Source organism: Entelurus aequoreus, linkage group LG10, assembly GCF_033978785.1.
Source record: "Entelurus aequoreus isolate RoL-2023_Sb linkage group LG10, RoL_Eaeq_v1.1, whole genome shotgun sequence".
In the NCBI taxonomy this organism is placed as follows: Eukaryota; Metazoa; Chordata; class Actinopteri; order Syngnathiformes; family Syngnathidae; genus Entelurus; species Entelurus aequoreus.
In genome coordinates, this window is record NC_084740.1 from 66435594 (window position 1) to 66458367 (window position 22774).

The window sequence follows — 22774 nt, forward strand, 5'->3', positions numbered from 1 at the left end:
TGTTACTCAGGTGGCTGGCGAGAGGTACGTGTACAAGTTTGTGTGCGACCCCGAGGCTCTTTTCTCCATGGCCTTCCCCGACAACCAGAGGCCCAACCTGAAGGCCGACCTGGACGGCCTGCCAGGCCTGGACGAGGACACAGTGCCCCTCACCCACTACGAGGAGAACACTTCCTATCTGCTGGACAGCGGGGAGCATTGTCTAGCGGGCTTGCCCTTCGTGGACGGTTGTGGTTATTGAAGCACAGAGCAGCTTCCTGGCTCTCGGCACACACAAACATGCAAAACCATTTGCAAAGTCTCTAGATGGCCGACTCTTTCAATTCAAACATTGAACTGCTGGTCGGCTCGGAGGAACCTAATGTGGATCCTGGCTGGCTCACGGACCTAAAACCCATCCATGGCTAAGAATGGACGAGGGTAAAAGATGATACTCAACGACGAAAGCCCTCGAGACCTCTGAGAGTTTGTAGAAGAACATGCTTCTTGAATCTGGGTCAAAAAGTGCAGATTTTGTGATTATTCTTTTTTTGTGACAATCTAAATTCTAAATGCAGCACTATTCCGTAGTTGCCTAATAATACTTCTTGCGTGTCTGTTTTAATGTTACTGCACCTGGACTGAAAGATGAATGACAGAGCTTTGACTTGCACGCATGCTTTCAACCATTCATGTACATATGATTATGGGTTTTTCTGTAACAAGACCAGAGGATTCTTGGAAATATTTCAGGCTAGTTGGTCTCCTGTTAAGTTGTTGTGCTCTTTAAATTATCCTGCCCGTGTAAGAGATTGTATCCCTGCCCCCACTTTGAAGACCTTTGGTACGATCCCCCAGCCGGTGTTTGATTGTTCCATTTTAAAACTAACTAACATTCAAAAGAGATGCATATGCAAGTACATACTGTATTTTCCAGCCGAGAATTTTTTTTATACATTTCCTTGTTGATTTTCTGGCTCTTTTGATGCGCTGGTATGGCAGGAGCACCATGGCATTGCATGCAGGGTAAAAGTATAAAAGGTGCAGTTTTGCGACTATCTTTTGGACTCAGTGACTTTGCATGGCCTAATCACTCCGCTGACATATCGCTTTACCGCCTTGGGGTTAACATTTGCTTTAAACTTAGTCTTTACTCTGAACAAGGGCAACATTAAACTTCTATAAAGATTATATATTTTTGCTATAAGGCTGCAGTCCATGCTTGAGTTTAATGCATCAGCTTTACAGTTCTGCCTCTAAAAGGGCTGTAACTGTTTTTTTTCCTAAGAAAAAACATCAAATGTCATGACGCACTCGCTGCAGACTGATTCGTTTGCTTCTGCGAACAGATGGATGACAAGATGTTATCTCGCTTGCAAACGAGGCGTGTAAAAGGCCAGAGTTCCAGCAAAGGCCACATTATGGGACGGATGCCAGGCAGGGCGCAGAAACACTCTCTGCGCTTGTATAGGCTTCATCAGACCCCTCACATTGTGCTCCTTCTGATCATGTGTACTAGCTCCAATAAACACTCCTCTACGCTTAACTGCATTCCTGCTACTTCTCAAACCTCCACCTCCGTTATTGCCGGGAGTTTGAACTTGCCTGTGAGTCACCTGCTTTTCTTTTTCTTAGGTGAATGATTACACCATGTCCCTTTTTAGAAATATTCACTTGTGCTCACAGCCACTAAATGACTCAATTAAACAAACCAAATAAAATAAACAATAAACCAAACTTGGAGACACTCAACTTTGTTCACTATTCTATGTCAAAGAGATACAAACTACTTCCTCATGAAGCTGTGGTATGCTGGACTGTGGAACTCGATCCTTCTGGGTTTCTACAGAACGGTGTGGCACAGCAGCTGCACGGTTTAAGACAAAGGAACTGCAGAGGGGAGAAGACCATGGGGAGCAGCTTTCTCACCACCACAGACATCTTCATCGGCAGATGCACCACCATAAAACCCGACCCTTCCTCACCGTGGTAGTGTCTATGCTGTCTGGAACTTCAGTTCCTAGTAGGGCCTCCTATGGCGAACCGGTCTGGCACCCAGCGGTATTAGGGCCGCAACCCGGCTAACAGGGCTTTAGTAAAAACTCAAGAGACGTCAACCCTCAGGAACCAACGGCCTCTGGTCATCTTAACTCTGCGTCTGTGGTATATCTGCGACAAGCAATGTCGCCGCCTTCGCAATGGAGAGAGGTTGCGTTGCTTTGCGCTTGTGCAACCGACATTCCTCTACGTGAGATGGGCGCAACCTTTCCTCCGACTTCGTATGCAACCGCAAAACCTTGTGCAGTCGCGCAGGTTTTACAAATTGCTACAGTCTACGAGGAGGACTTCAAGCAGAGGTCCAAATCGCTCAACAACAAAAAAAAAATCAGCCGATGCAGAAAGAGGGTTCTCTGCATCGCCACCATGTACGTTCTATCTTGGATCCCTTCTCCTCAGGCAAGAGTCTGCGAAACATCCAGAGTAGGACCACCCGACTGAGGAACAGTTTCTTTCCAAAAACGCAGATGGAGCTTTACAGCAATGAATACTAATCACCCATTTTTCAAATTATCTAAAATGTGTCTCTAATATTGCTGACACACCTGTCTAAGTGTGTTAGTCGACACTAGTGCTTTGTCAAGCTCCTCCATCCACCTCATAGGTGTGTCGAGATGCAAATGGGACAGCATGACCCCATTTATCAACAATTCCTGGTGTCCACTTGCACTCACTCTTGCGTAGTGAGTAATTGCCACTGTCCGAGTATCATGGGTGAAGTCGAGCAGACCCTGGCGATGTGATTGCATGATTGTTGTGGAAGATCTACTTTGCGAAAGAGGCTATTGTATTGTCACTAAAACCAAGGTTCATGGTGTAATGAAGGCCAGCCAGTTGGCTGGGCCATGTGTACGTTGGGTGTCTCATGACCTGTTCCGCCAAGGTTCAAGTCCTGGGCGGAACAGAAAAAGCAGGGATTGAACCAGGCGGGTTACTCGGGCAAAATAACCGTAGCTTGTTTGGCCCCCTAAGCCCCACACCACTGCCAACCTTGTGATGCCATGATGGTTCTGATCCATTTAACGATGTTATTGTCGGGGTGATGGACGACTCCCAGCAACTAAAACAATGGATGGCAAAAACACCACTTTAACTGTAAATCCATACATACATGATTACAAAGCACTTGATTCATGGCGCTGGGCCTGCAGGAAAGTGGATATACATCACCAGCACAGGACCGCTTGAATTATTGATCCTTGTACGAGAACGAGCAGCTGGAGCGTTATTGTGGTTTCTGCTTGAACTCTTCTTACATGCACATGCGTGCCACTGTCTGTTCTAATTTAGGTGCGCTTTACATCTGCAAGGAAAATGTTGAAATCCAGTCGTTATTTGTGTGACATTTGACATTACATTGGTACTGATTCTGAATAGTAACATCTCTGCTTTGTCACCAATAACGCACACACACCTTGTTTTGTCTTTACAGACCGCTGCCGCCCTCTAGTGGATGTTTGAAGACAAACAGTAAAATGCATGTTTATCATAAAACTATGATTACTTGTGTTTATTTATGAGGGATTATTCTGTCCTCTCAACCCTGTTTTTCCTACATGTTTAAAAGCTTAGCATCATTATTACATAACACTATTTTCTCACAATCGTTGAACAGCAATGACAATTGTACAATTATAAACGTTAATAGTCACGACTGTGGTTAGAGTGTCCGCCCTGAGATCGGTAGGTCGAGAGTTCAAACCCCGGCCGAGTCATACCAAAGACTATACAAATGGGACCCATTACAGGTACCTCCCTGCTTGGCACTCAGCATCAAGGGTTGGAATTGGGGGTTAAATCACCAAAAATGATTCCCGGGCGCGGCCACCGCTGCTGCTCAATGCTCCCCTCACCACCCAGGGGGTGAACAAGGGGATGGGTCAAATGCAGAGGTTAATTTCACCACACCTAGTGTGCGTGTGACTATCATTGGTACTTTAACTTTTTAATTATTTTTTGTAAGGCTGGAGGTGTAAACTATTTATGAATGCTTAGTTTTTTTTGTTACGAAGCTAACTTCCTTTAATAATAGGGGTGGGCAATACTGAAAGTTTGGGACTTTATTCGATACCAATCAGAAGGCCAGTTTGGCAAGATCGATACCTCTACTGATACTTTTTACTGGAAATGTTTTTAAGATCTTGAATTTGCGACGATTATAATGAAACTGAAATACAATTCCAGGTAATTAAGCTACATCAAAAAAAGATCAACAAACTTCTTTGTGAACAAATGAAAATTAACTAGTAGTATCCCTTGCTGTATGCTAGTATCGATCCGATACTTGGATAGCTTTTCCATCGCCGCTAATTAAGGACAGGTGGTCGGAAATGGAAGAATAAAGGTGTCCGACTTACTTCAGACGCAAGGCTGTCCAGTGTGTCCACAAGTTAAGCAACCTTTACTTTCTACAAATATGTTACTGTAAATATGAAGATAAATGACAGTATTCACGCTGAGAAAGTTAACCAGCACTTAGCTATTGTCAATGGGTTGCTACGAAGAAGATGGCGACCATTTTGGAAAGTGACATTTGGCGGTTTGTTGGCTGTAATAATTTACACGAGGTGCTATCGCATACTTGGCCAGTTGTCCGCACGAAGTTAATACGGGGTGTATTTCGACGAATTCGGACAATAAACCCGTGTTTGTGTGTTAGTCGGCTTCGTTGACAGAGCTAGCGGCTAGCTAGCAATTAGCATTAGCCAGTTTTAAAAGGAGAGATGCTCATGCCATATTTTTTGCTGTTGTCGTTTGTACAGTTAAAATAATACCGTCAGCGAGACTCTACATTTATGGCTTTCTACGCGCCGTGTTGGTTGAGTACCCTGCCCTCCTGGTCGACTCCCACAAGGCCCTTGGATCAGTCGCGCTTGCTGCCATATTACCACACACAGCTCATGTCCCCACGTAAGTCTTTGTGTTATTAATAAATAGGTAATTATACAAATCATGAAATGCTACCGCACAAACCTCAGGTCCCCATATAAGTCTTTGTATTAATAAATATGTATTAATACAAATTGTAAAATTCTACCACACACAACTCAGGACCAATGGGTGAGGGCGGACCTACGTCACTTCCGCCTACCAATCCCCTAGCAACCGGGAATTCGTTGAAAACAAACCAGCTCACAGCGAACACAGCATTGACAGAAAAAAAAGCTCAAGACCCCATGTAAAGATGTACTTGAATCATTGTACTAAGACATTAATACAAATTGTAAAATGCTACCACACACAGATCGAGACCCCATGTTAGTCTTTGTATTATTAATAAATAAATATGAATATAAATTATACAATGCTACCACACACATCTAAAGACCCCTGCGTAAGTATTCACATAAATCATTGTATTATTATTAGATATTAGGGGTGTACCGATACACATTTTTGAATTTGTATTAAAGGTGTAACGATCCGTTTAACGATTCATTTCAGATTATATTTTGATGTTTCTAATGCGATTCAGGGACAATATTAGTTTATTTGGAACAATACAATCTTAAACAATCCAGTGAGTTGAAATCAATTTAGTAACTTTTTAGCCAAATTAATCAATGTGACTGTAATAAATACTGGATACTGCAGGAGAGGTTTCCTATGTTCCCTGAGTCATACCAAAGACTATAAAAATGGGACCCATTACCTCCCTGCTTGGCACTCAGCATCAAGGGTTGGAATTGGGGGTTAAATCACCAAAAATGATTCCCGGGCGCGGCCACCGCTGCTGCTCACTGCTCCCCTTACCTCCCAAGGGGTGATCAAGGGTGATGGGTCAAATGCAGAGAATAATTTTGCCACACCTAGTGTGTGTGTGTGACAATCATTGGTACTTTAACTTTAACTTTATTTCTTGTATGGGAATTATGTATCAGTGAATTATGAATATAAACAAGCAAGTAAACAACAATTAATGGGCAACGCATTCACATCTTTGATTGATTGAAACTTTTATTAGTAGATTGCACAGTACAGTACATATTCCGAACAATTGACCACTAAATGGTAACACCCGAATAAGTTTTTCAACTTGTTTAAGTCGGGGTCCACGTTAATCAGTTCATCTCATTTAAATAATGTGAAACCAATACTTTAGGTTTAATTAACAGGAGGAAACATTTTTGCTCACATTTAAACAGTCAAGACATTTTAATAGAAGTACAATAACCAACATTTTAACAGTAGATTTACTTGCTACTTCTGCTTTTGTGTTTCAGTATATAATTTATACAATGACAATCATCGGTACTTTAACTTTAACTTTAATATAAAAAAATAAAGTGCAACCAACAACTCTTCAGGTTGAATTAACAGTAGAGTTACCTGAGAAATCAAGTAGAACCAAATCTTTTCAGTTTGAATGAGCAATGGTTTGACCCGCTACTACTCTCACAACAAATGCAATCGCCACAACACAACAACATAAAGCCATAACACAACAGCTATAAGCCAAAACACAACAATATAAAGACGGAACAGAAGCGACAGCAGACACATTTTGGCGACTCACCGACTTCTCGTTCAACCCTTTTTCGATTACGCATGCACCTCCTGGTACCCTAGCCGCTCCAAAACCCTCAAATCTAGACTCCAAACATCCCAGAACAAGCTAGTCAGGTTACTTTTAGACCTCCACCCCAGATCACACCTCACCCCAACCCACTTCTCCAAAGTGGGCTGGCTCAGGGTGGAGGACAGAGTAAAACAACTTGCACTGAGCCTAGTCTATAAAATCCGCTACACCTCCCTGATACTGAAGTACATGTCAAACTACTTCCTTAACGTAAATGACCGCCATAATCACAACACCAGAGGGAGCTCCACTAACCACGTTAAACCCAGATTCCGATCTAACAAAGGTCTTAACTCATTCTCTTTCTATGCCACATCAATGTGGAATGCGCTCCCAACAGGTGTAAAAGAAAGGGCATCTCTATCCTCCTTCAAAACCGCACTAAAACAACACCTCCGGGCAACTTCAACCCTAAACTAACACCCTCCCTTCCACATCATACCTCTTCGGATTGTAAATAATAAAATGTAAATAATCAAATGTAAATAATCAAATGTAGACACTTTTTCTTATACTTTCTGATCTCTCTCTCTGTGTCCACTACCTGCTGTACATATCCTACCAAGTCAGTCCTACACTGTTCCAATGTCCATTTCTCTGATGATGCAATTGTTGATGACTGAAGTGTTGATACCAACCAATCCTAACCCCCCCCCCCCCCCAATCCTACTACTACTACCCCCCCCCCCCCCTCCATATCCCACACCCCGGATTGTAAATAATGTAAATAATTCATTGTATATACCGTATTTTTCGGATTATAAGTCGCAGTTTTTTTCCTAGTTTGGCCGTGGGTGCGACGTATACTCCGGAGCAACTTATGTGTAAAATTATTAACACATTACCATAAAATATCAAATAATATTATTTATCTCATTCGCCTGAGCGACGAAGCAAATGGTAGCCATCGTCACACACGTCAACAATCGTCACTCACACGGCAACCAATAAGAATTCGGCGGTGGCGGGTCATGGCAGAAGTGCATTGTGGGTTTTGGAATGCTAACTGCTATATGCTATACGCTACTGCCGGAGCTATTAAAATGGATCACATCAACGTTGGCGGTAACTTATAAAAACTGAGAAGGACTGAACTAAAATGGCACCGAAAAGGAAATCATATACTGCAGATTACAAGCTGGACGTAGTGAAATATGCAGCAGAAAACGGCGATCGAGCAGCAGAAAGAATGGACGCTAGCGCCGCACACCAGGAGCGACACAGAGGAGGAAGATTTCATGTTATTTAGCGATCGGGAGTGACAGATTGTTTGGTAAACGTATAGCATGTTCTATATGTTATAGTTATTTGAATGACTCTTACCATAATATGTTACGTTAACATACCAGGCACGTTCTCAGTTGGTTATTTGTGCGTCATATGGAGTACACTTATTCAGCCTGTTGTTCACTATTCTTTATTTATTTTAAATTGCCTTTCAAATGTCTATTCTTGGTGTTGGCTTTTATCAAATACATTTCCCCAAAAAATGCGACTTATACTCCAGTGCGACGTATATATGTTTTTTTTCTTCTTTATTGTGCATTTTCGGCCGGTGCGACGTAGACTGCGGAGCGACTTATAGTCCGAAAAATACGGTACTCTGATGATTATCTTGTGTGATGACTGTATTATGAAAATAGTATACATCTGAATCATGAATCAATTGGACCCCGACTTAAATAAGTTGAAAAACTTATTCGGCTGTTACCATTTAGTCGTCAATTGTATGGAATATGTACTTCACTGTGCAATCTACTAATAAAAGTTTCAATCAATCAATCAATTCCTGAGTCGGAAAGTTGAAAATGGTGTAATAAAGGAAGTTGGAAAAGTGAAGTGTGACCACCTTTTCAGTCATAAATAACTAACTTGTTCAGTAATACTATTACACTAAGTTCATTACACTGTTTTCAACATTCTTCCTCAGGAAGTTGGTCTGTCGGCAAAACTTGCTCAACTGTCCCTTCGTTGTGTCCATCGCGTCATTTGTGGCTTAGAATTGTGTTACGTCTTTATATTATTGTGTTGTGGCGTTTGTATTTGTTGTGGCTTTTGCATTCGTGCTGCAGCTGAAAGTTGTTTGGTTGTAGCTTCATGATATTGCCTTGACGGGTGTGACCTTTCTCGGCCACCGTAGCTATCCGCCATTCTTGTTTTACTCACTGATGGCGATGACGCTGCAGACAGACTAGAATAATGTTTAACGTCCTTATCATTAATAGTGCTGAACTTCATATTAAGTCTGCCGTTCTTAATCCAGTGTTTTCCTTTTTTAGTATAAACACACACGATTGATTGCCTTTCAAAACAATGTTGGATCGACACCCATACTTGCCAACCCTCCCGAATTTTCCGTGAGACTCCTGAATTTCAGTGCATCTCCCAAAATTCTCCCGGGACAACCATTCTCCCGAATTTCTCCCGATTTCCAGCCGGACCTGAGTGAGGACAGCCTGTCGTCACGTCCGCTTTTCGTGCCGGCCCACTCACGTTATAACATCTACGGCTTTTGGAGCTCAGTGCGCAACTGCACGCACGACAAGAAGGAGACTATTACATATGTCTCCGTTATCCACAGGTTTATCTATAACCCATAAAGTAGGCAGACACTAAGCTATTTCTCAGCGTGTGTTTTTTCCAGCCGGCACGTTAATACACTGACACACAACATCCGGATTCCCATCATGCATTGCTTCAAAACTACGGCAAGGAGTAATGTCCAAACAAAGATAGTGACAGAATAGAACGAGGATGGACAATTCAACCCTAAACTCACTCCTTTCCATTACACAAATCATTGTATTATTTATAAATATGTAATGCAAATGTTAAAATGCTACCACACACAGCTCAAAACTCCATGTAAGTATGTAAGTCATGTAAATCATTGTATTGTATATATGTCGTGCAAAAGTCTTAGTTTGGAATAACATTTGTTGTTGACAGAGTTGCCAGGAGAAAATGGGTTGACCGGGTGCTCTTCATTTTCAGAACCGACCATAAAGTTCTTTTTGCAAAGGTACCACTTTATAAATATGAAAAACATCTGTGTTAGTCCTTTTTTTACGACTGTTAAAGGTATCATCGTTCAGGTCCCTGTACGACTTTGTGGCAGCTCATCCCAATATTTCATTGATTGACGAAAGGCTCGCTGACTGGTACTTGAGTTTGTCCTCCAACTGCAAACAAGCCATACAAGGTCTGCTCAAATCTTTTATGCCCAACTTTTATTTTTGTAGCTTTTCAGCAAAGTTTTTTCACTTCAAACCCTCTACATCAGCTTCAGTCAGGTAGCGGCCTAGAGGCCGCATGGGGCACACATGTTCAGTTCGAAACTCAGCAGAAACTTTGCAGCAGATTCCTTAGACCACTTTAATTTTACTAAATCAACATAAAAAATACAAGATACACTTATAATTAGTGCACCAACCCAAAAAACCTCCCTCCCCCATTTACACTCATTCACACTCATTCACACAAAAGGGTTGTTTCTTTCTGTTATTATTATTTCTGGTTCCTACATTATATATCAATATAGATCAATACAGTCTGCAGGGATACAGTCCGTAAGCACACATAATTGTATCTTTTTATGACAAAAACAAAAAAAAATACCATACCCGGTCAAAAGAGGTAAATAAAAGGTAAAATAAGTTAACTGGAAAGTAAATAAAGAGTTTTAAAAAAGTTGTAGGAAGGTAAAACAATGTAGAAGACAGTTAAATAAAAGGTAAAAGAAGATAAAAGGGTCAAATAAGGTAATGAAGGTTATGGCAAGTACAAAAATCTTAATTTGAGCTATTTTCCCTAAAATACGCATTGAGGCTACAAAGTGTTTTATCTAATCACTCCATTAATCGAAGTAACTAATCAATAGATTACTTGATTACCAAAATAATTATGTCCAGTGAGTGTATAAATTACACGTACAGTCTATAGCAGTGGTTCTTAACCTAGGTTCGATCGAACCCTAGGGGTTCGGTGAGTCGGGCTCAAGGGTTCGGCGGAGGTCAAAACACACCCGACTCATCGTGTAAATAAAAACTTCTTCCTATCGGCGTATTACGGATATGGCAACAGCAGAAGTCACACTAATTTGCAGGTGTGTAATTTGTTGTGAGTTTATGCACTGTGTTGGTTTTGTTGTTTGAACAAGGTGATGTTCATGCACGGTTCATTTTGTGCACCAGTAAAAAAACATGGTAACACTTTAGTATGGGGAACATATTCACCATTAATTAGTTGCTTATTAACATGCAAATTAGTAACATATTGGCTCTTAACTAGTCATTATTAAGTACTTATTAATGCCTTATTCGGCATGGCCTTATTATAAACCTAACCCTCTAACCCTGACCCTAACCCTCTAACCCTGGCCCTAACCCTCTAACCCTAACCAAATAACTCTAAATTTAGTCTTTGTTACTTAGAATATGTTACCCTAGTGTCCCAAAAACTCTAAATTAAGTCTTTGTTACTTAGAATTTGTTCCCCATAATAAAGTGTTACCAAACACATATAACTTTGTCTTGAATTTGGAAAAAACAACGTTTTTATTTTTCACTAAAGAAGGGTTCGGTGAATGCGCATATGAAACTGGTGGGGTTCGGTACCTCCAACAAGGTTAAGAACCACTGGTCTATAGCAACCACTCAAGGGAAACAGCAAAAGTGGCCACTGTATGCAGGTTGCCATGACGACCTCAGGCTCAAAACCAGATACGGGGGCAAAAGTTGAATTACCATAGTAAACGTTTGATGAGGTGTTGTCTGATTCGTTGAGACGGCGAAAGTAGAGAGCTACTGCTTGCCGATAGGTTAAAAGTTTGAGAGCAATTATGGGAGTGTGCTCATTGGCGCAGCATAATCTACCATACCAACTTTATTTGAAAACAAACACAGTTGAAAAACAAAGGGCTGCATGCCACAAACAAATATAAATATAAAAAAAAGCAGAAATAGCAAGTTTATCCTAAGAAGAGTAAACAGTTAAATAATAAAACAAACTTGGCGGATTCTGCAGAAATTTGGCACAGATGGGGTTGAGCAGGACCGGAAGTACAACACACACAATAAATCAGATTAATTTTCAAAACAAAGCGCTCAATAATAGCTTACTTACCCAAGTTAAAAGCACAAAAAGGATTGTGTGCCTGTTGTGTAATTTATGCCACAAAGCAATTATTTATAGAGCTTTCTTTCCTTCGACTCGTTTTGTAGTCCAGTCTAGTCGGGTGGCACACACATGCAGCTTGGACAGTTCCAGCTGTTGTATCTGTAAGTGCATTAAAAAACGACCAGTTCTCATTCATCTCTTTAAAGAACAGTTAAAAAAACTTGTTTTTTTCGCAAACGTCACATCTCAATTCCGGTTTTTGGGTTTGGTCATGAGGTAATAGTTATGTCAGGTTTTCAACATGTCCTCCCCCAATGTGAAAGTCATTCCAACATTCTTGTGTTGTCGCAGATGAAGGAGGCTTTCACCAGTTCCTGTGGAGACACCCTGCCTTAGAGGTTCTGCAGCATCATGTTTGTTTGAAGAGTGAGTAGTAACCTACCATCATGTTGAAAAACTGAACTTTGATTTAAGTAAGCAACATTGCAGACGACAGAGAGGGAGGCAGACAGGCTGCCAAGCCAAACGTCACGCACAACCAGCTAACGTACGTACTCCGCAACTTTTACACTTGTTATTTACTAAAGGGGGTGTAACGCTACGCCAGCATTGCCCATTACGTCGATCGTCAGCTACCGGTCCATGGCGGAGGGTGTGTCAGTCGATCGCCAGCCAGGCATTAAAAAATAGTCCTAAAAATTAGCGATTATCAATCTTCGCTATGACGTGACTTTCATCACTTGATTGACATTTACGAGCTCAGTATTGAGGGAAAAAAACGACTGACAGGAAGGCGAAAAACACTTTATTTTAACAGACTCTCGCGCCGTAAGTGCTGTCAAAACTCTAAAGACTGACTGCTCAGTTCCTGTCTTTACAAGAAAAGTGCTGCTCCATCCTGCCTGCGTTAACAAAATAAGAGTCTCAGGAAGCCTGGGCGCACACAAGCTAGCTAGCTACGGAGTTTGCCGCCAATGTATTATTGTAAAGTGTATAAAAAGGAGTATAGAAGCTGGACAAATAAGATGCCAAAAACCAACCACTTTCATGTGGTATAGGACAGAAAGGAGGACTTTTTTTCTCCGCCATTTGAAAATGTGGAGGTTATCAGCACTACTGTCTAATTCCAATCAATGCAAGTACTCAGAATCAGGTAATTCCTTATAATTTTGTCTTCATGAAAGAAGGGAATGTATATGTTATGGTTAGAGTTTATTTCGAACATGCATACAATTACGACATGATACATTTTTATTAAACACCTTTAACTTCCATCCATCCGTTTTCTATTGCTTGTCCCTATTTGGGGTCGCGGGGGGTGCTGGAGCCTATCTCAGCTGCATTCAACTTGTTAACAAAAATCAGGTATTCCATAAATAAATAAATATTAGTTATAAATATATACACATATAAATATAATATATACATATATATAAATTATATACAGTACAGGCCATAAATTAGGACACACCTTCTCATTTCAATGCGTTTTCTTTATTTTCATGACTATTTACATTGTAGATTGTCACTGAAGGCATCAAAACTATGACACCTATGAAGTGAAAACCATTTCAGGTGACTACCTCTTGAGGCTCATCGAGAGAATGCCAAGAGTGTGCAAAGCAGTAATCAGAGCAAAAGGTAGCTATTTTGAAGAAACTAGAATATAAAACATGTTTTCGGTTATTTCACCTTCTTTTGTTAAGTACATAACTCCACATGTGTTCATTCATAGTTTTGATGCCTTCAGTGACAATCTACAATGGTCATAAAAATAAAGAAAACATTTTGAATGAGAAGGTGTGTCCATACTTTTGGCCTTGTACAATATATATGTATATATATATTAGAGATGTCCGATAATATCGGACTGCCGATATTATCGGCCGATAAATGCTTTACAATGTGATATCGGAAATTATCGGTATCTGTTTGAAAAAGTAAAATGTATGACTTTTTAAAACACCGCTGTACGGAGTGGTACACGGACGTAGGGAGAAGTACAGAGCGCTACAATATACACCCCCCGCTACCTCCTATACCCCCTCCCCCCCAACCACAACCCCGCCCACCTCAACCTCCTCATGCTCTCTCAGGGAGAGAATGTCCCAAATTCCAAGCTGCTGTTTTGAGGCATGTTAAAAAAACAATGCACTTTGTGACTTCAATAATAAATATGGCAGTGCCATGTTGGCATTTTTTTCCATAACTTGAGTTGATTTATTTTGGAAAACCTTGTTACATTGTTTAATGCATCCAGCGGGGCATCACAACAAAATTAGGCATAATAATGTGTTAATTCCACGACTGTATATATTGGTATCGGTTGATATCGGAATCGGTAATTAAGAGTTGGACAATATCGGATATCGCCAAAAAAGCCATTATCGGACATCTCTTTTATATATGTATATATATATATATATATATATATATATATATATATATATATATATATATATATATATATATATATATATGTATGTCTTAATTAGATTATCCAAAAAATAGTGCTCAATACCGTGGTAGAGCGTAATATGTATGTGTACACGGGGGGATTTCCTCAATCCTCAGGAGAAATCTCCTGAGGATTGAGGAAATCCCTCATGAAACAGGCCTGTAGAGATGAAATAGTCTTGTGATTTTTTTCCCACACATACATATATATATATATATATATATGTATATATATATATATATATATAATAAAATAGGATCTTTTCGACTTTGTCATTTGAAAAGTAGCTTGCCTGCTGAAAGTGTGGGCACCCCTGCTCTACGCCATCATGTTGCTCACCACCTACCTGCTTCAAAGGTGACTGTTCTGTACAGTCAGGTAACAAGCTGCTGTTGTGTAAACCACTTTCATGTTTTGTTTTTTTTAAGACGTATAAAAAACTCCAAACTGTTGGAATGTATTTCCTGCCAATAAATACAATTCTGAAATAAATGATAAAATAATAGTTAAAGCACACAGAAAAGGTGATACATTTTGTACATTATAGATGACGACAAATTAAAAAAACAAACTCGGGGCTAAAATGGCCTCCGGACTGCATTTTTGACTCATCTGCTTCGCAAAGTTTTTCAGTGAAGTGCAACAAGGGTACCAAATCTGGTCCTTTTTTGGCATCGACTGAACCCCGCCGGTCGTACACGGCACCGCGTTACGTAAAATCCCACGGTGCCATGTTACGGTACCTGGGTTGCATGTGACATCACGCCCCGTTCCTGACTCAACAAGTCTTCACATTTCAGCAGCACTGAGAGCGGACTCAGCCAAACTACGTCTAAGTAATGTTGCAATTTCCAATGCCAACAAAGCAATTGACTCAAAAAATGCTCCAACGTAAATAAAGTAAGGCTCCACTTTTCTAAAAATGCCCTAACTTGATGCTAATATACATTGGCTTTGCTGTTGACGTGTTACTGATTAGTATTAGCAATTTTACATGGCGATTTCAACACCTCCTATTTTGTTAACAGGCATGTAAAATATCCGCAAAAATTAAACATTCATTTTCTTGTCAAAATATTATTCCATGTTTTTTCAATGAAATATCAATAAAAAAAAACGATCCAAACAAAATGTGTTGAACGCTCACCTAAGCCGCAGATACTCGCTGTTCCTCTTGCCTAAACGCCGCACTGAGTTGCAGGACGGGTAGACGATCAGAAGCACCGAAACATGCTTGCTAGTTAGCATTGTCTAGCGAGCTTACTTGTTGTCGCCTGCGTTCGCTCTCCGAGCCACAACGTTGACGGCTTTCTACTTTGCTGCTAATTATATTTGGATTATGGTAATCCGAACAGTTGTAGTTCTAAAGTTCTTAATAGTAGCCAGCGAAAAGATATATTTTTGACGTGACGGATTGTAAACAGAGGTCACAACACAGGAAGTGTATCACCCCCAGTGGGCGTGGCTACAAGGATACAGTTGCCAAACGGGAAACGAGTTCTTTGAATGCATGTTATAGAGTTCTACATAACATATTAAATGATAATGTTAGTAAATTGTCTATTAAAAACACATTTTGTGATTCATTACATGGGACAGCCAAATGAGGTTGGTAGATGAGAATAAATCTAAACGTAAAATATAGTAGAAATGTACCAATTGCAGGAACAGTACTATTGTTTTTCCAAACTTTCATTTGGGGTTTGTGTGGCAGCACTTTGTGCTGATAGAAATGTTCCTCTTCTCTTCTTTTTTTTTCCTCATAGGGTGCTTACATCACTTCAAATGAGATGCACGTTAAAATCAAACAGCTGCTGCGTAATATGTGCAATACAAAAAACAAAACCACACACCATAAACTATACAATACTACTGTAGTCGCAACTTATTGTCATACTTGCAAATGAGACTCAGAAATGTGATAATGAAACAAGCTGGACATCAGTTATCATAATTAGCTCATTTTTAAATGTTGCAATAAAAAAGATTTTGATATAAAAAATAATCAATATTCATTAACACACACAAAAGTACCGAAAATCGTTACCACTGGGTATCGGTATGGATTCCGAAGTACCAGGAATTGTTATCATATAGGTTCAAATGTGAACGGTACCCATCAAATATGCAGACAAGTACAACAGAGTAAGAAGATTGTGAAGGATTATATTGCTTGTTGTGAAGTTGTTTAATGGTTGAAGTACATTATTAACTAGAAAAGCACTCAGGAGAGCACAGTCCTCCGCCAGGCTCTTGCTTTCTCTAAAAAAAAAAGTGATTTTGGTCAGCTCCAATATGTAATCACTTGTTCTTTTATCCCGTTCATGACATTTCCTGAAAGTTCGATGAAAATCCCCACATTACATTTTGTGCTATCAATAGCAGAATTAAAGAAACCGAGTGAACTTGTTTGTCCTCACAGGGCCGCTAGCATACACACACATGCGTAAATGTAAGGTAATATAGTGGCAGTGATCTGAATCAGGCCCAAAATCTAATATGTAGTTTCTTGTCCAATGTCTGACATTTCTTGAAAGTTTTGAGAAAATCCTCTCATAACTCAAAAATTATACCGTTTTTGTAGTCTCGTTCTCCATCTTTATTGAACAAAGGCAGCACATTTCTTTCATTTGATCTGCTTTATGGGAAAAAAAGTTGTTCCCAAACAGGAGACTTAAACCACGAAAGAGGCTTCTTCAAGCGAGCTTCTCCCTGGCACTATCACTAGTATGACTCACGCGGACCAAAAGTATTTGTTTAGCGAGTGAATACTTCCTGTTGAAGTCAGGACTTCTTTGTACTGTACATGTACCGTTACACCCCTAATTACTAAAGTCTTTTGTGTGATTCCGTCTTTGTAATGTTTGTAGGTATGGAAGGCCTGGAGAAAGAGAGACGTTTGGTAAAACAGATTTTATTATTACATCAAGGTTGTACTGTAGATGTTGTCAGTTGTTCTTTTGTTGGCTTTTTAAAAAGTCTTACGGTAGAACTCCAGATTAAACTCTGTGAACATTTTATTACAGCCATCATCAATATTGTCACATTGTTGAGATTTGGTGAAAATTTGCACTTTAACAGTAGAATAGAACAAAAATATCTCAATCGCTGCCGGTGGATTTGACCACAGCCATGTTTTGTTCAAGCAAAGAAATTCCGTAACACTTCAGAACGCAGATACGTTTATTGCCATAATTGGTTTGAAATAGGTTAAGCTTTTTGTTTTCATGGTTACTGTTCACTTATTTGAAGTGTTATGATCATACCTACCTTTGAAAGTAATCTAGGTAAATGAAAGGTAAAATAAGTAAAAGGGTAAAAAAGATAAATCAAAGGTAAATGGATGCTAAAAGTAGTCATTAAAAAGGTCAAACGTAAATAGAAGGTAAAATGTGAAATATAGACAGTAAAATTAAGTTAATCAAAAGATAAGTAGTCATTAAAAGGTCAAAGGCAAATGGAAGGTAAAATATGTATAGAAAGTAAAATTAAGTTAAACAGAAGGTAAATAAAAGGTAAAAGAAGTCAACCAGGAGGCAATATAATTAAAAGGTAAAATTTGGTAAACATAAACTAAAAGAAGGTAAATATTAGCTTAAAGTAGTAAATAGAAGATAAATACAAGTTAAATAGAAGGTAAAATAAGGATTATAGAAGTTAAAAAATACAAAACGATGTCAAAAGAGGTAAATAAAAAGTAAAACAAGTTAACTGGAAAGTAAATAAGGTATATAAAGAGTAAAACAACGGTATAAAGAAGGTAAAACAATGTAAAAGACAGTTAAATAGAAGTTAAAAAATAAAAGGATTATAGAAGGTAAAAGACGGTCAAATAAGGTAATAAAGGTTATGGCAAGTACTAAATCTTTATTTTAGCTATTTCTTGTAAAATAGGCATTGAGACTACAAAGTGTGTTTTATCTGATCACTCCATTAATCGAACTAACTAATCAATAGATTATGATCATACCTACCTATCAATGTTTGCATTTCAAAATATGGGAACTGTCTCCGGAAAATGGGTCGAAATTTAATTTTCATCTCAAATTGCCTTTAACGCCTTTTTAAAACAATAACAAAAAAACATTCAGCTTTAGACTAAGGAAATCCACTCTGACACATATGCATAGCAGTCAGCAAAGAGAAGGATTGCAAGTGAGGAACTCTGTAATATTGGGAAAATTTTATTTCTGGGCTCCTTCACTGCTATTAGTTAAGTCGTTTTTCAAGCTGGCTCATGACATTTCTTCTTCGTTGTTACATAAAGTACAGTGGAACCACAATGTACAAACTTATTTGGTTCTTAACCAGGGTTTGTAAATTGAAAAGTGTGTATAGTGAAGCAAATTTTTCCATAATCAATGTAAATATAAATAATAGGTTACAACCTCGACAAGTCTACATTTAAGTGAAGATTTGTGCACTTTGAACACAATATAAAGTGCTGTAAAGTACTGCATAACAAACAAAAATATGATAATCAACTTTCCATTTATTAACAAGCCAAAACAATAACTGGCTAAACTGTTCTGTATGCGCTGCTCTGCCGACACTGGCACAAACACGAATGTCCCTTTTGGTGCCCTCACGAACAATCTAAAATCACAAAAATCCATTACTTTAACAACCAAATACATGACCTCTGTCTCAGTACTGCTGCATTTGTGGCAATTTCAAAGATTTTGTACAATCAAAGTCAACATTTTCTGAACCGAATTATTGAGCGTAGAAGATTAAGAAGGAAGAGGACAAGTATTTTGGCTCTGGCAGTTTTATGGGATATTTTGCTTCAATGTCTGCTTGAAGAGCGTGTGTGAGCGAGCAGTTGGAGACAGGAGTGGTGGAAGTTTCACGTGAGTTCTGAAAACATTTTATTTTCACCTGTTTACTGCTACGTTGTCAACTATTTATTTAATAATCATCTATTTTGGCAAATAATTATGACGCTTATGGCTTTTTGCTGACATTCTGGTCGGATGAATGCAACCAGAGCGCGGGCGCTTTCATATTGAAGATGCATCGCATATATATATACGATTTATATCCACATACAGAAGAGGCCTGGGTCGGATATGGAAACATTTGGAATTGCTCCGTTCACACTGACATGAAACAATAATAAAACGTTAACCTAAAAACTTTTTGTCAAAAAAAAAATTCCAGCACAAACGAATGGGACAAGTTTGAGGAGATTTTGACTTGGTAGGGGGGCAGGTTATGAATAATTAAACATTAATACCAAAAACTATAATAATTAGATTTTTTTTTTAAATCAGCATAAACGAATGGCAGTGTTATGTTAACATTTGCAATTATAAGGGGGACCAACCTCACACAGGCAAGAATAGCAAGTCTGCTATTTGTCAAGATATTTTACAAAGTTTGGATTTTTGGCAGAGATGCCTTCTCTGACGCAGAGAAAAACACAGGATTTCCTGTCAAAAACGGAAGGTTGACTGGTACGATTATTAGGAGTGTGAATCTTTGGACACCTAACGATTCCATCTCATTCCTGGCGTGACTATTCAATTCAGAATCTATTCCGATTCAACACGATTCTTGCAATGTATTAGTTGATATGATAATTAAAATAAAACAGGTTATATGTTCCTAAAGCTTCTTCTGGTTGCATGGAGATGGCCTAAAAATGTTTCTTATATAAATATATACATATGGAACCTTGATTTACAACATAAAAAAAGACTATTCCTAGGAGTACTGTACATCAATGGCGCTGACTAGTATGGAAGAATGACGAGACAGGCTTCTTACTACAGCAAGTTTTAATTGTGAAAAGACTGGATATTTCTGGGAAACGATGCCAGAGCATACTTATTGCACAGATAGGGAACATTTGCTCTCCAGCGGCACACACGGAAGGGGGTGGAGGCCCCCCGAGCTCTTCGTTGACGTTAATGTAAGTAGATTTGACCTTTTTTAAAATATTTATTGTAGCAATATGGTTGTTAAAGGTTTTTGAGATTTCTGATGGGTTTGTCTGTGTGCGCGTCTTGGTAGGCAGCGCATACATCACACTTCTGTTATTAAATATAAAGTTCTCATGTTTGTTTGATTTACAGTACTGTATATAACTTAATATTGTGTTCAAAGTGTACCAAGCTACACTAAATAGGGACTTTTGGCCAGGCTGTAACCCATTATTCATATTTACATTGTTTATTATTGTCACGGCTGGTTACACCAGTCCGTGCCTTTATGTTGAGTTTTGTTGGTGTTCGTCTGTGTTTAGTGCTTGTTCCTGTCCTGCGCTCTTATTTTGGTGACACTTCTTGTTGTGTTGGTGTTTTTCCATAACTACTTTACACATGCCTTCGAGCACTTTTTCCTTCACCTGTTTTCTGTTGGTTGGTTATTAAGACTATTTAAGTTGAGTGTGAGCCACCATACTTTGTCGGGACTTTATTTGGAATGGATATTCTTCATGTGGACGCTCTCTCCTCCTGTCATGAGTTTTGCTTTATTCCAGCATTCTGTTTTGTTATTTTGCACCTGTCATTTTTAGTTTCGTTTTTGCATAGCCCTCCCTTTGCTTTGGTGCCTTCCCAGCGGCACTCATCTTTGTTTGTTTTGAGCATCGATAAATACTTTTACTTGCACGTTGCCTCCTCAATCTTCTGCATCTTGGGAACACGCCACTAATTGCTGTCATGCGACTCGAGTCTCACAGTTATATGGAACTCTGCTTCACTATATGTACTTTTCGATTTATGAACTCAGTTGAAGAACCATAACATTTGTAAACCGAGTTTCCACTGTATATAATTGAAAATTGTGAATCGATCTAGAATGAAGATGAATAAGAATTGATTTTTTGTGCACTTTTAATGATTATGACGGCCAGAGTTTTACCCTAGAACAGAATATTTCTTACTTGGGAACAACGGGATTTTAACTGTTTTGCGATCAAATTAGGTTTTGTGTTATTTGCAGTTAGTTGTTCTATTTATTCAAGTGTTAAGGGAGAATCCCAAGCTCCAGCAGCCACATCAAGACAGCACATTCCCCTCGCGAGACTGCTTCCAAGTAGCAAGACCTTCTTGCCCCGGGCAGTTCAATGTAAGAGAACTAGCTAAACACAAGCTCATTACATATGAGGGATTAAGCCTTGTCACTGCTCACTCAGCCCTGTGTAGAGACGCCTGCTTGGGATCCTGTGGGACCCCTGGCCAGGTTACGTCTGGACTTGGAGCAGATGGATAGAGACCATCAAAGGGCTCATCAATGTAGCCAGAAGTCGGCGACAGATGACAGGTGCCAGAGCATGCTGGTCAGTCAATAGTTGGACCGCAACGTGTGCTCATTCGCTGAAACGTCTGTTACAGGGCTGAATGGCCGCTAGTGGGAATCCAGCTCCAGACCGAGATCTACAAATTGACAGGAGATGAAGTCAAGTACACTGAGGGTCTATCGCCACAACCTGAGCAGGACCACACCCTGATGTCCGTTAAGGGTAGCAAAGAGCCGTCAGCTGCTGGAGAGAATGCCTTGGAAGTCCCGGACGTGAACGATGACTCTGCTGTCCCAAGCATCGAAAAACAAGGCGGTATCATGAAGGACGATGACGCCATCATATGTGTGTTTAAAGATCAGAAGACCCAAACCAGTGAGGCTAGCTCAGGTCCACTTGAAGCACCTGTAGCCCCCTCCGCTGTAGCCTCCTGCGGTATCATGGTTGGCCCTCCACTCTCCGACCGTTCATCAGCCTTCACCCAAACTGAAGGTCAGGCTACGACCGACAAGAACGTAATCACCGAGGTGCACATGTCTGACCTGGACTATATCGTTCAGGTGAGCTTGGAACCAGAGATCTATACAGCTCTAATTAAAGGTTTACATTATATTGAAAAATAGCTCTTATACAAGAGAGTCAAAGGGGGACAAAAGGGTCCCCGGGAACTACAATGTATACTCCGTAGCTTGTGCTAAAAATAACTTGGCAAAGAACATTCATCTATCCATTTGCTAGTCCCTTTCGGGGTCATGGGGGTGCTGTAGCCTAACCCAGCTGCACTCGGGCGGAATGCAGGGTACACACTAGACAAGTCTCCACCTCATCTCAGGGCCAACAAACAATGCACATTTTAAAATGAAGTCCTTTGCAACTCGTATTTATTCCCACTAAGTTTTAAAATAAACATTCTGTTGCACGGTGTCATCTTCAAAGATAATAAAAAGACCCATGAAGGTCCCAGGTCCTCCCAAGGGTTTAAGGGTTCCAGGTACGAATACAGCTTCCGTCAACCTAGTCTCTGCTGTTGTGTCCTTGGGCAAGACACAAGTCCCACACTGTACCTTGGGGCAGAATGTGAATGATAGCTTCTCAGTGTAATGCACTTTGAGGTACTAGAACATAAATTGCATTATAAATATAATCCATTATTATTATTACCCAAAGGTTATTTTTAATAATAATGTAAAATATTGTATGTTTATAAAAATCTATCATGCTCCTTTTTTTGAGACAAAAGACGCTCAAACGCTTGTTTTTCAATTTGTCGATGCCGCCTTGGATCCGCCCCTTGCTAGATGAGGCCTGCGTGTCCAAACAGGCTTTGCTACAC

General features: G+C 39.7%; 3 protein-coding genes and 1 long non-coding RNA gene across 17 annotated transcripts in view; 2 read left to right on the forward strand and 2 right to left on the reverse strand.

The window, feature by feature from the left end:
* etv5a (ETS variant transcription factor 5a) overlaps positions 1-1037 on the forward strand; it is a 14500-nt gene extending 13463 nt beyond the window's left edge. For all 4 annotated transcript variants that reach the window (XM_062061478.1, XM_062061476.1, XM_062061479.1 and 1 more), the window contains one exon: positions 11-1037. In XM_062061478.1, coding sequence (XP_061917462.1) covers positions 11-241 — 231 coding nt within the window. In that variant the 3' untranslated portion in view covers positions 242-1037. The remainder of the gene's footprint in view (positions 1-10) is intronic.
* LOC133658937 (uncharacterized) overlaps positions 1-15634 on the reverse strand; it is a 25651-nt gene extending 10017 nt beyond the window's left edge. The window contains exons 1-2 of the long non-coding RNA XR_009827569.1: positions 15340-15634; positions 11741-11893 (exon numbers count right to left, since the gene is read on the reverse strand). This is a non-coding gene — a long non-coding RNA (uncharacterized LOC133658937). The remainder of the gene's footprint in view (positions 1-11740; positions 11894-15339) is intronic.
* The window catches only part of fhip1b (FHF complex subunit HOOK interacting protein 1B), a 716414-nt gene that overhangs the window by 550744 nt on the left and 142896 nt on the right, over positions 1-22774 (reverse strand). The gene's annotated exons all lie outside the window — the stretch shown is intronic.
* rbm44 (RNA binding motif protein 44) overlaps positions 4317-22774 on the forward strand; it is a 24913-nt gene continuing 6455 nt past the window's right edge. Inside the window, exons 1-10 of one of the 11 annotated variants that reach the window (XM_062061464.1) lie at positions 4317-4426; positions 4800-4947; positions 9566-9638; positions 9712-9818; positions 12086-12160; positions 12209-12281; positions 17063-17094; positions 21148-21269; positions 21337-21464; positions 21536-22001. In XM_062061464.1, coding sequence (XP_061917448.1) covers positions 4833-4947; positions 9566-9638; positions 9712-9818; positions 12086-12160; positions 12209-12281; positions 17063-17094; positions 21148-21269; positions 21337-21464; positions 21536-22001 — 1191 coding nt within the window. In that variant the 5' untranslated portion in view covers positions 4317-4426; positions 4800-4832. Of the gene's footprint in view, positions 4427-4521; positions 4577-4797; positions 4948-9565; positions 9639-9711; positions 9819-12085; positions 12161-12208; positions 12282-17062; positions 17095-21147; positions 21270-21336; positions 21465-21535; positions 22002-22774 lie in introns of those variants that run through there. The other 10 variants (XM_062061469.1, XM_062061467.1, XM_062061466.1 and 7 more) reach the window with 10 other exon arrangements.